This window comes from Corythoichthys intestinalis, chromosome 11 (genome assembly GCF_030265065.1).
Source record: "Corythoichthys intestinalis isolate RoL2023-P3 chromosome 11, ASM3026506v1, whole genome shotgun sequence".
Lineage (NCBI taxonomy): Eukaryota > Metazoa > Chordata > Actinopteri > Syngnathiformes > Syngnathidae > Corythoichthys > Corythoichthys intestinalis.
Window position 1 is genome coordinate 47,722,158 of NC_080405.1, and position 12,477 is coordinate 47,734,634.

At 39.6% G+C, this 12,477-nt stretch overlaps 1 protein-coding gene across 1 annotated transcript in view; it reads right to left on the reverse strand.

Moving 5' to 3' along the window:
* The window catches only part of etfdh (electron transfer flavoprotein dehydrogenase), a 30,444-nt gene that overhangs the window by 13,080 nt on the left and 4,887 nt on the right, over window positions 1–12,477 (reverse strand). Inside the window, exons 3-7 of the mRNA XM_057850719.1 lie at window positions 6,226–6,455; window positions 3,059–3,140; window positions 2,839–2,957; window positions 1,566–1,643; window positions 1,351–1,497 (exon numbers count right to left, since the gene is read on the reverse strand). Coding sequence (XP_057706702.1) covers window positions 1,351–1,497; window positions 1,566–1,643; window positions 2,839–2,957; window positions 3,059–3,140; window positions 6,226–6,455 — 656 coding nt within the window. The remainder of the gene's footprint in view (window positions 1–1,350; window positions 1,498–1,565; window positions 1,644–2,838; window positions 2,958–3,058; window positions 3,141–6,225; window positions 6,456–12,477) is intronic.

Below are 12,477 nucleotides of genomic sequence, written 5' to 3' on the forward strand. Positions count from 1 at the left end.
ACGTAGCTGTCGGTCTTCTTCTGGCGTGTGAGCGCTCTTCTTCATGTAAACAAGTGCAAGTACGCCCCCACCTGGGCGTGAAAGCGCCACAAACTAAAAGCATGCATTTTAATATAAAAAAGTCGATTTACAATTGAACACACATTGCCAAAGGCAGAACGCGAACGTAGCCATAGCTATGGAGTTATTAAGATAACTACAGCATAAAGAACATGCTAACAAGTTTACCAAACCATCAGTGTCACTCCAAAACACCAACATAACATGTAAAATGATATCATAATGTGTTAATAATTTCACACATAAGTCGCTCCTGAGTATAAGTCGCACCTCTAGCCAAACTATGAAAAAAAACTGCGACTTATAGTCCGAAAAATACGGTATATATAGGTAAAACGGCGCCATTATAGATTGAACGCGACAATGCGTGAGTGGGTCGTGCAACGCATGCGTTAATTGCGTTAAATATTTTAACGTGATTAATTTTTGAAAAAATTAATTACCGCCGTTAAAGCGATAAATTTGACAGCCCTACTTTAAGCCAAAACTAAAGAATCTGGATGAGTGTAAGACATTTTGTCTGTAACGTTAAATACAATTAGAAAACGATTTAATTAAAAAAAAAAAAAAATATATATATATATATATATGTATGTATATATATATATATTAAAAAAAGGCATGTCCGATATTTTTTTGCAGATTCAGATCCTTTGAAAATGACGTGATCGGACCCGATCGAGTGTAAACCTTAAAACTGTTTGCACAAGCAAACATTGCCATAAATCAAACAGCCTATATACATAGCTTTTGTTGAGTAGGGTGGAGTTGCAGTGCAGTGACTTGATATTGTGTAATACCCAGTAACATTTGTTTTATTGCATCCTTATTATATTTATATTCTGCCTATCTATAGACCAGGGGTCACCAACTCCGGTCCTCGAGGGCACCTATCCAGTCTGTTTTCTATGCCTCCCTCCTCCAACACATCTGAATAAAATATTCAGGAGTATTATTAGGCTTCTGGAGAGCTTGCTAATAAACATGCTTTTGATTCAGGTGTGCTAGAGGAGGGAGACATGGAAAACAGACTGGATAGGTGCCCTCGAGGACCGGAGTTGGTGACCCCTGGTCTATAGACAGTCAATGTAAAGTGGAAAGTTCAGCTCTTTGGGTTTTACACAAGATTTTGTTTTGGTGGATTGGGATGTTATTTTTCTTTCAAATTTATGCTTTGGACAGTAGTGATAGGAAGGTTTATATTTGTGATGAGAAAAAAACACCAGTGAGAGCGCATTTAGTCAGAGTATCTGTAATGCATGATCTCCGAGCTGCCGGAGTGTCAATTACCTCCTTGAGGCCGATTGCGTACGTCTGGGGATCGCAGTTTTCTCGCAGGTTGAATTGCTTGTAGAGCTGCTTGGCGAGATGGCCGTGACACCCTTCTCCGAACACCGTGACTTTGGCGTGGAGCTCCATCCCTCGCTCAAATACGTCCTGCGCGCAAGTATGCCAATTAACCGCTAGGCGCAAGGGATAGAAATTGGCGTGGACTTCGACGGTACCTTTGGCGAGCCGTCTTTTGCGATTCCGACGTCATTGGTGGCGATTCCTTTGACACTTCCGTCTTCGTGGAACAAAACCTTCATCACATCAGAAACCAAGTTAAAAAAAATATATATGGCGGAAAACACTCAGGTGACTTGAAGTTCCGCTCTGAGACCCCCAATTTGGCCAACTTTCAAAATTGTCCTATATGCATGTGTGATACATCATTGGAAAGCTTAAAATCTCAATTTTCTGGGGGAAGAAAAATTCTGAACAGGAGGGCATTTAAAAATAATAATAATAATAATTTAAAACAGCGAAACCCTATCTGGAGGTGAGAGCACGCGAGAGCAGAATTACAGACGCCATGACTTTAACAAGATATTATCCCGTACTTACCTTGTTTCTATCCAAAAACTCCATGTAGCATGTATCACTGAGTGTCAAGACACAGCTGTGAATGGCCACAGCTGGATTTTGGGGGGAATTTATGGGTGAAACATGGTAATATAACAAGGGTCGCGATGCAGAAATTGCAGACATCACGGAGAGGTCGATATTTTCTTTTTCATATAGTTACCTTTTTAAACGTTTTTTTCCAATTTTTTTGTTTTGGATCGATTATTTATCATCTAACATATTGGAAAAAAATACGCCAGAAACAAAAAAAATACAATTAAGCGATAGCTTTGATGTAAATATCTGACTTTTTTAAAGACATTTTTTTCATTGTGACGTCATTTGTTTAAAAGTATAAAATATGTGAGTGAATAATTTTTTAAAGTCGTGTTAAAAAAAAAAAAAAAAAAAAAAAAAAAGAAAGAAAAAAAAAAAAAAGAAATATTAGATATCAATGAATGATTCCAAGCTAAAAATGACACATTTTGAATAATAAATATAATTAATTACCTTTGTTTTATGGGTTAGGGTTAGAAACAAAAGCGGTCGCGCGACGTCTGTAAACGGGGGTTTTCAGGGTAAAACGGGCAAATTAAAAATAGTTCGGGGGCTTAATGCGCCATGAATCTGATATGGCAGCATAAAGACATATTGTTCTATCAGGCACAACAGTTGTTTTGGCCTAAAATACAGCGGTTTCTTTTAAAGAGGAGTGCAGGAGCAGACACTGCTTTTGCAGTCTTGTCTGTTTTCTGCCAAATATATTACCACAGAACACAACTGATACTGTAACTGATGAGATTTTTAGTTTGTATGGATTGAAGCCATTATTCTGAAGTTGTGTATTTCATAGTTGAGAGTGTGAAAAGTTTCAATCAGTAATTTTGTAACCTCGGAAGCAGCGTAACCAGGATACAACTCCACTCCTAGCTCCTCAGCTTGTTCGCCCAGCCAGCGGACAAAGTTGCCCAGACGCACGATGTAGTTCCCATGATTTCTCATAGGCAGACCTGTCCCATAAACGCACAAAAAAAAAATATTAAAAATGTAACTGAACTTTTTGTTCCTCCCCACATGATATGGCAACGTGACATTTGCTCACAAAATGTACCTGGTAACATAGGAACAGGGATCCTGTACTTCTCTGTCAAAATGTTGAAGACATCCTCAGTCACTGGTGTATTGAGAGGAGCCTGAGGCAAAAGAGAGAGAAGCAACACATTGAAAAAAGGATCCTATGCAAGAACAGGCAGTTCCAATTCTATATACAGCATTTAGATATTCACTAAACTCAAGTGTTCATTCATTATTTTAATGAAATTATCTGAACACTGGTAGACTTAAAGCCAAATTATACCGGACGCGTCTGCGGTATGGATCTGCTAAGATATAGCGGCGGAGCCAATCGGTTTCCATTCTATCATATTGTTCAAATCATACCGGACGCGCATGCAGTACGGATCTGCCAAAATATAGCGGCGGACCCAATCAGTTTCCATTCTATCATATTGTTCAAACAACACCGGCCGCATATGCGCTACAGATTGACTGCAGACCATCTCTGATGTACTGGAGCCCGCCAAAGGGGTTCCGCTATTTTCTATTTTTCAAAATGAGTGGAGCCAGGCCTGCAGTCAACATGCCAAGTGCTTATTCACGGTTTAAACAATGAACATGGATGATGAACGACAGGGTTTCCCCTACATTTAAAAGATTGTGGCGCACCGCCACACCAAAAATAAAAGCCACCACGCCTTGCAAACAGATGTTTTTTTTAAGGGCTGTCAATTTTATCGCGTTAACGGGCAGTAATTAATTTTTTATATTAATCACGTTAAACTATTTAACGCAATTAACGCATGAGCGGAACGATCCACTCACGCATTGCCGTAAACAGCCTACAATGGCGCCGTTTAACTTATATACAGAGCTAAGAGGCGGCGTCAAGTGAGTGGAATAGATACAAGCATTCATTGGGGCCGTGCTTTGAATTGGCAAAAGCTTTGACATCTTTACCACAACAACTATAATTATTGGGGGAAGCGATGTGGGGAGGAATATCAGGAGTTGATCTTTTTCTTAACACCCTGTACAGAATCTAATGCAGAGAAGATATAGCATTTGCAGTCACCACATACAGTCATGGTTGGACCACTTCCCATCATCTATTTTGGCAGAACCGTTAAGTTGCTACAGTATCATTTACTGAAAGCTCAACAAATACACTAGATGGCAATATTTAGTCACAATATACAAACTCACATTCATCCTTTAAGAATTACAAGTCTTTCTATCCGTGGATCCCTTTCACAGAAAGAATGCTAATAATGTTAATGCCATCTTGTGGATTTATTGTTAAAATAAACAAATACAGTACTTATGTACAGTATGTTGAATGTATAGATCAGTCTTGTGTCTTATCTTTCCATTCCAACAATAATTTACAGAAAAATATGGCATATTTTAAAGATTGTTTGAATAGCGATTAATTTTTAAGCTGTGATTAACTCGATTAAAAATTTTAATCGTTTGACAGCCCTAGTTTTTTTTTTTTTAAAGGCTGTTTCAAACTAGCGGCAGCCTCGTGTGAAGGGTTCAGTGGCAACCTATTCATTTTGTATTGCAATGTCTGTAACTAGCAAGGCCCCCTTAAGAGACGATTGGGGAGCTGAGACGTAGAAAGAAGTGCGAAGGAGAACGGGCGAGATAACGAGAGATAGCGGTCGCATGTCGCGGCAGCCCACTGTTATTTTGCTATTGTTTTTCTTTATTATTGTTGCCATAATAAAGTGGGTAAGCTAATACTGAATCCTCTCCTTCCCCCCATCCGGGGCATTACACTATTTTGGATCGGACTTTTCGGCGAAAGTGAGTGGTGGACGGTCGTCTTCTTTGAATGAAATTGCGACGAGAGGTGGGGCCCAAAATAGAGCCTTGCTCTATTTTCAGAGCGCTGCCGCGATAACGTAAACACCGCATTCAATAGCAGAGAGGCTGGCGTACTTAAATCTGTGCTATCAGGCTGTTTTGGTTGACGGATATACGCAATCACAGCTGACGAAACCTTGATAAATGCTTAAATAAATAAATTAGGGCTGTCAAAATTATCGTGTTAACGGGCGGTAATTCATTTTTTAATTAATCACGTTCAAATATTTGACGCAATTAACGCACAAATGCCCCGCTCAAACAGATTAAAATGACAGCACAGTGAAATGTGTACTTGTTGTGTTTTCGGAGTTTTGTTGCCCTCTGCTGGCGCTTGGGTGCAACTGATTTTATAGGCTTCAGCACCCATGAGCATTGCATAAGTAATTATTGACATCAACAATGGCAGGCTACTAGTTTATTTTTTGATTGAAAATTTTGCAAATTTTATTAAAACGAAAACATTAAGAGGGGTTTTAATATAACATTTCTATAACTTGCACTAACATTTATCTTTTAAGAACTACAAGTCTTTCTATCCATGGATCGCTTTAACAGAATGTTAATAATGGTAATGCCATCCTGTTGATTTATTGTTATAATAAACAAATACAGTACTTATGTACCGTTTATTGAATGTATATATCCATCTTGTGTCTTATTTTTCCATTCCAACATTAATTTACAGAAAAATATGGCATATTTCATAGATGGTTTAAATTGCGATTAATTGCGATTAATTTTTAAGCTGTAATTAACTCGATTAAAAATTCTAATCGTTTGACACCCCTAAAATAAATTATAATAAATTATTTTATGCTGTTGAAAAAACCCCAAGGATTAAGGTTTATAAGTATTCTCAACTGGGGTGTCATACAAAAGAGTTAGCTAAAGTAAGTAGTTTCAAGAAGCTAGGAACTCAAATGAAAGTAGGGTTATAACTTTTAAAAGGAGAGAGCAATAAATGCCCAGGTGAAAGAAAGTTACTCAAAATATTTTAAGTATACGAATAGCAAATTTCTTAAGATCACTGATAATGGAGAAGAGTTAAAAATACAAAAAATGATGACCCTTCTAAGAGCAGCCACTGCTGACAACCATGACATCAGTTATACCCACTTCTATTTACACTGATAAGACTCAAACACAATGACAAAAGTGATAGCGAAAAACAGACATTCTTTATGGTTACTCTACCTGTACAATCTAGCATTGCCTTCTTTATTTTTCAGCAAAATACACGCATAAAATGACTAATAAAGGCATTACTAGCATTTAAAAACCAAGGAAAGGTCTCCACTACACATGAAAAAGTTGCACGAAATGGTCAATTAGGTGAAAGATCCTCACCCCTCGTTCTTTCCAATCCGGGATGAGTTCTTCGAGTGCGCTGGGCTCCAGGCAGGCCCCCGACAGAGTGTGCGCTCCTATCTGCGACGCCTTCTCCACCAAGCAGACGCGCAGCTCCTTCTCCTGCTCGTTAGCTAGCTGCTTCAGGCGAATGGCAGCCGACAGACCGGCTGGACCCCCGCCGACGATGACCACATCCGCCTCATCTGCGAATCTTTCCATTTCCACGCCTGAGGATGATCCGCATGTCAGTTTTCTTTTTCTCCTCATGGTGCCCTGACAGACAGCTCATTACGTCGACTTAGCCGCAGCGCGTCTTAAATGATGAATGAGTGCTGAATTGTGACTAAGGAATTAAGTAGCGATCTACATAATGGTCAAGGGTTCAATCCCAGGCTCTGGACTTTCTGTGTGGAGTTTGCATGTTCTCCCCGTTCCTGCATGGGTTTTCTCCAGGTAGTCCTGCCCCCCCCCCCCCCCCCCCCCCGCGCCCACCACATCCCAAAAACATGCATGGTAGGCTGATAGAAACACTCTAAATTGTCCCTAGGTATGACTGTGTGCGCAAATGGTTGTTTGTCTCCTTGTGCCCTGCAATTGGCTGGCAACCGATTCAGGGTTTACCCCTCCTACTGCCCGCAGTTAGTTGGGATTGCATCCAGCACCTCCGTGACCCTCGTGAGAATAAGTGACTCGGAAAATGAATGAATAAACTACATAATGTCAAAGACCAGATGCTCTTTTATACTATGTAGTTTATTCATGGACTAGGGGTGTCCCGATCACGTGAACGGAATTTGGGCCAGCCATCATTTTCAGAGGATCAGAATCGGGTAAAAAAAAGATTTGTTTTTAAAATGTAGTTATTTTTTAGGACAGTGGTACCTTGACATACGATAACTTCGACACACGATCTTTTACTTTGTTTTCCCGCAAGACTGACACACACCGGATTTTTTTGTGAGAAATCAATATGGGTTCCAAGATGCAGGTGGCAAAAAAGGAAAAAGGTGAGGCTTACCATGGAAATAATGCAAAAATATGGGCATGGTGGGCGCGTCCGTGAACTGACTTGACAATACTGCTGTAAAATGTCTAGAATCTCGACGGCCCTCCTCCGACCTCCGTTTGCCAATCTTTACAAGTCATGGTTACTAGAGGTGGGAATCTTTGGGCACCTAACGATTCGATTACAATTACGATTCAGAGGCTACGATTCGCTTATAAATCGATTATTGATACACCCCCCGCTATTAGCTGCTTTTAATGTTTTGTACATTAGTTACAAAAACTATTAAAAAAAAAAAGCCTCGCAGGCTTAAATAAACAACTATTTCAGTTGGTGACGAGATCTGTCGTTCACTTGAGTAAACAAATCCATTCCGGTTCGTTCAGTAAAAAGATTCGTTCAAACAAATCGTTCAACGAATCGTTCGCCCCCCTCATCTCCCTTCCCGCCCAAATGAATCGTTTGGTTAGTGAACGGGAAGTGACGTTGCCGAACGAATCACCAAAGACCGCTTCGCGGTATAACTGAACGGGAAGTGACATTGCTTGGTCCCTCCCTCTCTTGCACACAGGCTCCTCATTGACCGCTCGTCGTAGTTTCAGAAATGAGTGACAGGCGATATTCTGCTTTACAGACAGCCTCATCTCCCTCCCGCTGCTGCAAAAGCGAGCTAGAACTTCCGCGTCGTCTGTCCTAGTTCTATGGGCTCAAAGTCATGGCTCGTGCTTGCATTTCGATTTAGAACACGGTTAAACATTTTCCTTTTGTGGGGGGAGTGGGGGTTTGGGGTCGGGGGTGCACGGACTTTCTTTAGCATGTTCTTGATCACATATACAATGCTGCTGCTACCAGTCAACGCAGCATGCTTGCTGTCACGAAAATAAAAATAAATCGAAAGTTTAATTTCTAAATATGGAAGGACCAACACATCATATTTACCTCTCGCTCTGTTGTATTTTTGTTTTTATGCTCATCACTATTATTCTTGGCCAATATTGTTAAAACTAAAGTGTAAATAGCTAGTTGTCAAATGTGCTGCTCTGAAATAAAAACAATACTACATTTTGATATTTGCCAGTTTAATTGCAAATCAGTATTAAGATGATCGTATTGAATTTTTGCACTGGTATTAATAAATAAAATAATCCGGTCAGCTCCCCTGTCGTCCCCAGATCGTCAAATGCTGACGAGAAATAATTGTTTGCTCTTTACGATGTCGCCTTTCTACTCTCATTAGTCTGTTAAGAAAAATGTAGACATATTGCGACATCTCCCGTGTCCGCGTGCGTTGTTTTTGGGCGCTTGAGTAGCACATGATGGACGGATTGACATAATTTGTCAAACCAACCAAAACCCGACACGATCTGACACGAAAAAAAAAATAAAACACTCGGAAAAAATTGACATGTATATACAGTTTCATTGCAAATCAGTATTATGGTGCTCATACTAAATATTCTTTTTTTTCTGTGCACATATGAGGTAAATATCGCTGCCATGAAGCCTCCATATAGTGACAGTTCTCTGCCCCCTTCACTGCCATCACGCGACCGCAGCTCAGCTTTTGCTTACCTCGTAGCTACCCGTGTTTTAAATTACTGTAAATTTGATAGTATGTCGTCATAGGTAGTCCCAAGTCTGTTGAGAAAAGTAGTAAACTAAACCATGCTCGCTAGATTTGTGTGGTGTTTTTGTCTGTTTGAGCAGCATTTGATAGGCTCCACGTTAACAAATATGTGACAAAGCCATTTCCTTTCATTTTTTGACTCGTTCAACGCATAGTCATTAGTGGAAAGTCAAGTTAGCAGCAAGCTAGGTCAGGAAGGGGAGGACCGAGTCACTGAACGGGAAATGACAAAACTCAGTCTTGCACCCCTTGCTGCACGCTGGCTGCTTATTGGCCACACGTGGAAGTGAGTGACAGACGCCCTGATTCTATTTTCGCTCCCTCCCCTGCCCGCGAAGAGGCTGGCGTCTGATTGGTCGTGTGCGATGTCAGAAGACGCTGCCGCTTGCTCAACGCCCTCCCACGCAGGGAACAAGCCCCGACTTCAGAGAACGAATCAGTGCAGATGGTGATTAGTTCGGTCTCGTTCACCCAAACAATTCATTCAAAAAGAACGAATCGTTCGCGACCGATACAACACTAATTTCAGTATCAAGTTAACAGTTAAAAACAATAAATAATATACTCAAATCCCCATTCTGTATCAGCAGCTTTAAACTACATTCAATTAATTTAATGTTGTGAATCAACCATTAAAGTTGTTAAAATTGCTCCCGTTATTCCATAATTTCCCTTTTGTCCACTTTCCACATGTGAAAGTTTTAAAACTATTTTAAAGATAGATTCAAGTCAATATTTTACCAATTTAGGAGTATTTTAGATAAAAAGTTAATTAGGTTCGCTTGGAAGGTTCGCTACAACAGCCTTGCAGGGAAGTCTACTGCTTTAAGATGGCGGCCGTATACTAACGCCCGCATCTAGCTTTCTGTACATGTGCTGCTAACACCACTGAGTCTATTTTGCATCTAGTCCTATATAAATATGATATCTACCGTAACATTATGTGGACGTACTTTGTAGCAGCTGTCGGCAGCAGTCAGGTATGTTGTTGTTTTTTTATCTTGCGGCATGAGTTGAGCTACAGCCTTGAGTTGAGCATTGGCATTACCCGAGGGCCCGGGTAATGACAAGCATGATGACCGCGCGGCGCGCTGAGTGTGTTTTACTTCCACTTTACTTGACATATTTCAATAATCGGAATTTGGATGTTTGTGAATCATTCTCGAATCTTCCACGGCCGTATCGCGAATAATCTAAGAATCGGAAATTTCGCACACCTCTAATGGTTACAATTATTATTGTGGTAACGTCGCCATAACGCCCCCCAACTTCGTCAGGTTTTAAAATATTCCAGAACTTGTGTAACAAAACATGCCCGCCGCAGCTGGTTAAGTGAAAGTAAGTAGAATTACCCCCCCCCTCCCTCTGTCAAGTCAGCCACACGGTGTGTTCAGGTACACCACGCAAAACACACCCGCCAAATTAGAACCCCATGCGTTAGATTATTACAGGTATCACGATTATTATTGTAATTATTATTAGGGCTGCAGCTATGGAATATTTTCGTAATCGAGTAATCGACTGAAAATTCTATCGATTAATCGGATAAAACATTTTTTTTTTTTTTTTTTTTTTTTTAGGTAAAGAGCAATTATAAATATACATGAGAAAAAAAGACATTTAATCCAATTAGAGCTGAAACGAATACTCGAGCAACTCGAGTTTAAAAACTGATCCGAATAATTTTATTCACCTCGAGTAATCGTTTATTTTGACAGCTCTAAGCATCACGTTTTGCTAGGACTACTTTTAATGCGGGACAACGCGCTGATGTCACGTGCGTAGAGGAAGAAGCACAAAAAAAAAAAAGAAAAAACTTACTGCAACCGACAGCCGCTACAAACGACGCCGACGTTGCTACAGACTAGCCCGCACGATGCTACGTTGGTAGGTAGAGTCTGATGAGTCTCATAGAGATCACATGTATGTTGAACTAGATGCGACTTGACAGACTCGGCCGCCTCTGGGCAGCGTTAGTAAATAGCCGCCATCTTAAAGCAGTAGAGCGCTAAGCGCTAATAAAGAGCACTAAGCGCTAATAAATAAAGATTAACGTTACTGTCACTAATTCAAGTAACGTTAGCCCTGCGGAGGGCTAGGTTTCTATTAATTATGACCACTGTCGATGCGTGGCTAACGTGTCTTACATACAGGCTATAACATAACATAGCGTTGTGGAGTGATGAGGGTGTAAAATAAAAACTCAATAATGCTAACTATCAATTTTAGCTCAGTAGTCATTGCTGGATAAAACACCAAGTAGCACTGGTCCCTAAAGTGCTCCAATACAGCCTGTATCATACATTTATTTTGAACACTGCAAAAACTCAAAATCCTATCAGGACTTACAGTTTAGACTAACTTAAAACTTAACTAGAACTTAAAAATGGCTTGACACAAATAGAAATTCAATTAAAACACGTGGGAAAAAAATCCTAACTTTTAAGTGATGTGTGTTATCAAGCGTAACGGCTTTTTTTTTTTTTTTAATAAGATCTAAAGGTTTTTGAGTGAAAGCAGTGAATTAGTCTTTTTTTCTTATTCTAGTTACATCTGAGATGCAATTGTTGGCTGTTTTCAACAATATACATCGAAAATAAAGACACTGATTGACTGAAAATGGTTGATATTAATTGTTGATATAAAATGTATATTTATATTTGCTCTTCACCAAAAAATATATTTGTTTTATCCGATTGCTCAATTAATCGATAGAATTTTCAATCGATTACTAAAATATTCGATAGCTGCAGCCCTAAATCCAATATTGAACCATTTTCAGTCAATCAATGTCTTTATTTTCAATGTACATTGTTGAAAACAGCCAACAATTGCATCTAAGATGTGACTAGAAAAAAATAATTCATTGCTTTCACTCAAAAAACTTCTAGATCTTAAAAAAAAAAAAAATTCTTACCTAAAAATGTAATTACGCTTGATAACACACATCACTTGAAAGCTACGTGTTTTTTTCCACGTGTTTCAATTTAATTTCCATTTGTGTCAAGCTATTTTTAAGTTCTAGTTAAGTTTTAAGTTAGTCTAAACTGTAAGTACTGATAGGATTTTGAGTTTTTGCAGTGTTCAAAATAAAAGTATGATACCTGCTGTATTGGAGCACATTAGGGACCAGTGCTACTTGGTGTTTTATACAGCAATAACTACTGAGCTAAAACTGACAGTTAGCTTTATTATTTTTCAATTTTACACCCTCATCACTCTACAGCGCTGTGTTTTTACAGATTAAATAAAGCCTGTATGTAAGACACTTTAGCCACGCATCGACAGTGGTCATAATCAATAGAAACCGAGCCCTCCGAAGGGCTAACGTTACGTGAGCGAGTGACAGTAACGTTATATTTATTAGCGATGAGAAGTCTACTGCTTAAAGATGGCGGCTGTTTACTAACGCTGCCCAGACGCGGCCGAGTCTGTCATTCGCATCTAGTCCTAAATGCATCCGATATCTATGAGACGCATCGGACACTACCTGTTACCACACGAGCATCATCATAGGCGGAGTTTGACTTTTGGGGGCAATATGTTGTTGACCCCGAAACGTAGTGTTAGCAATAAAATTAACTCACAAGAATATTGATAATAATATGTTGACAAT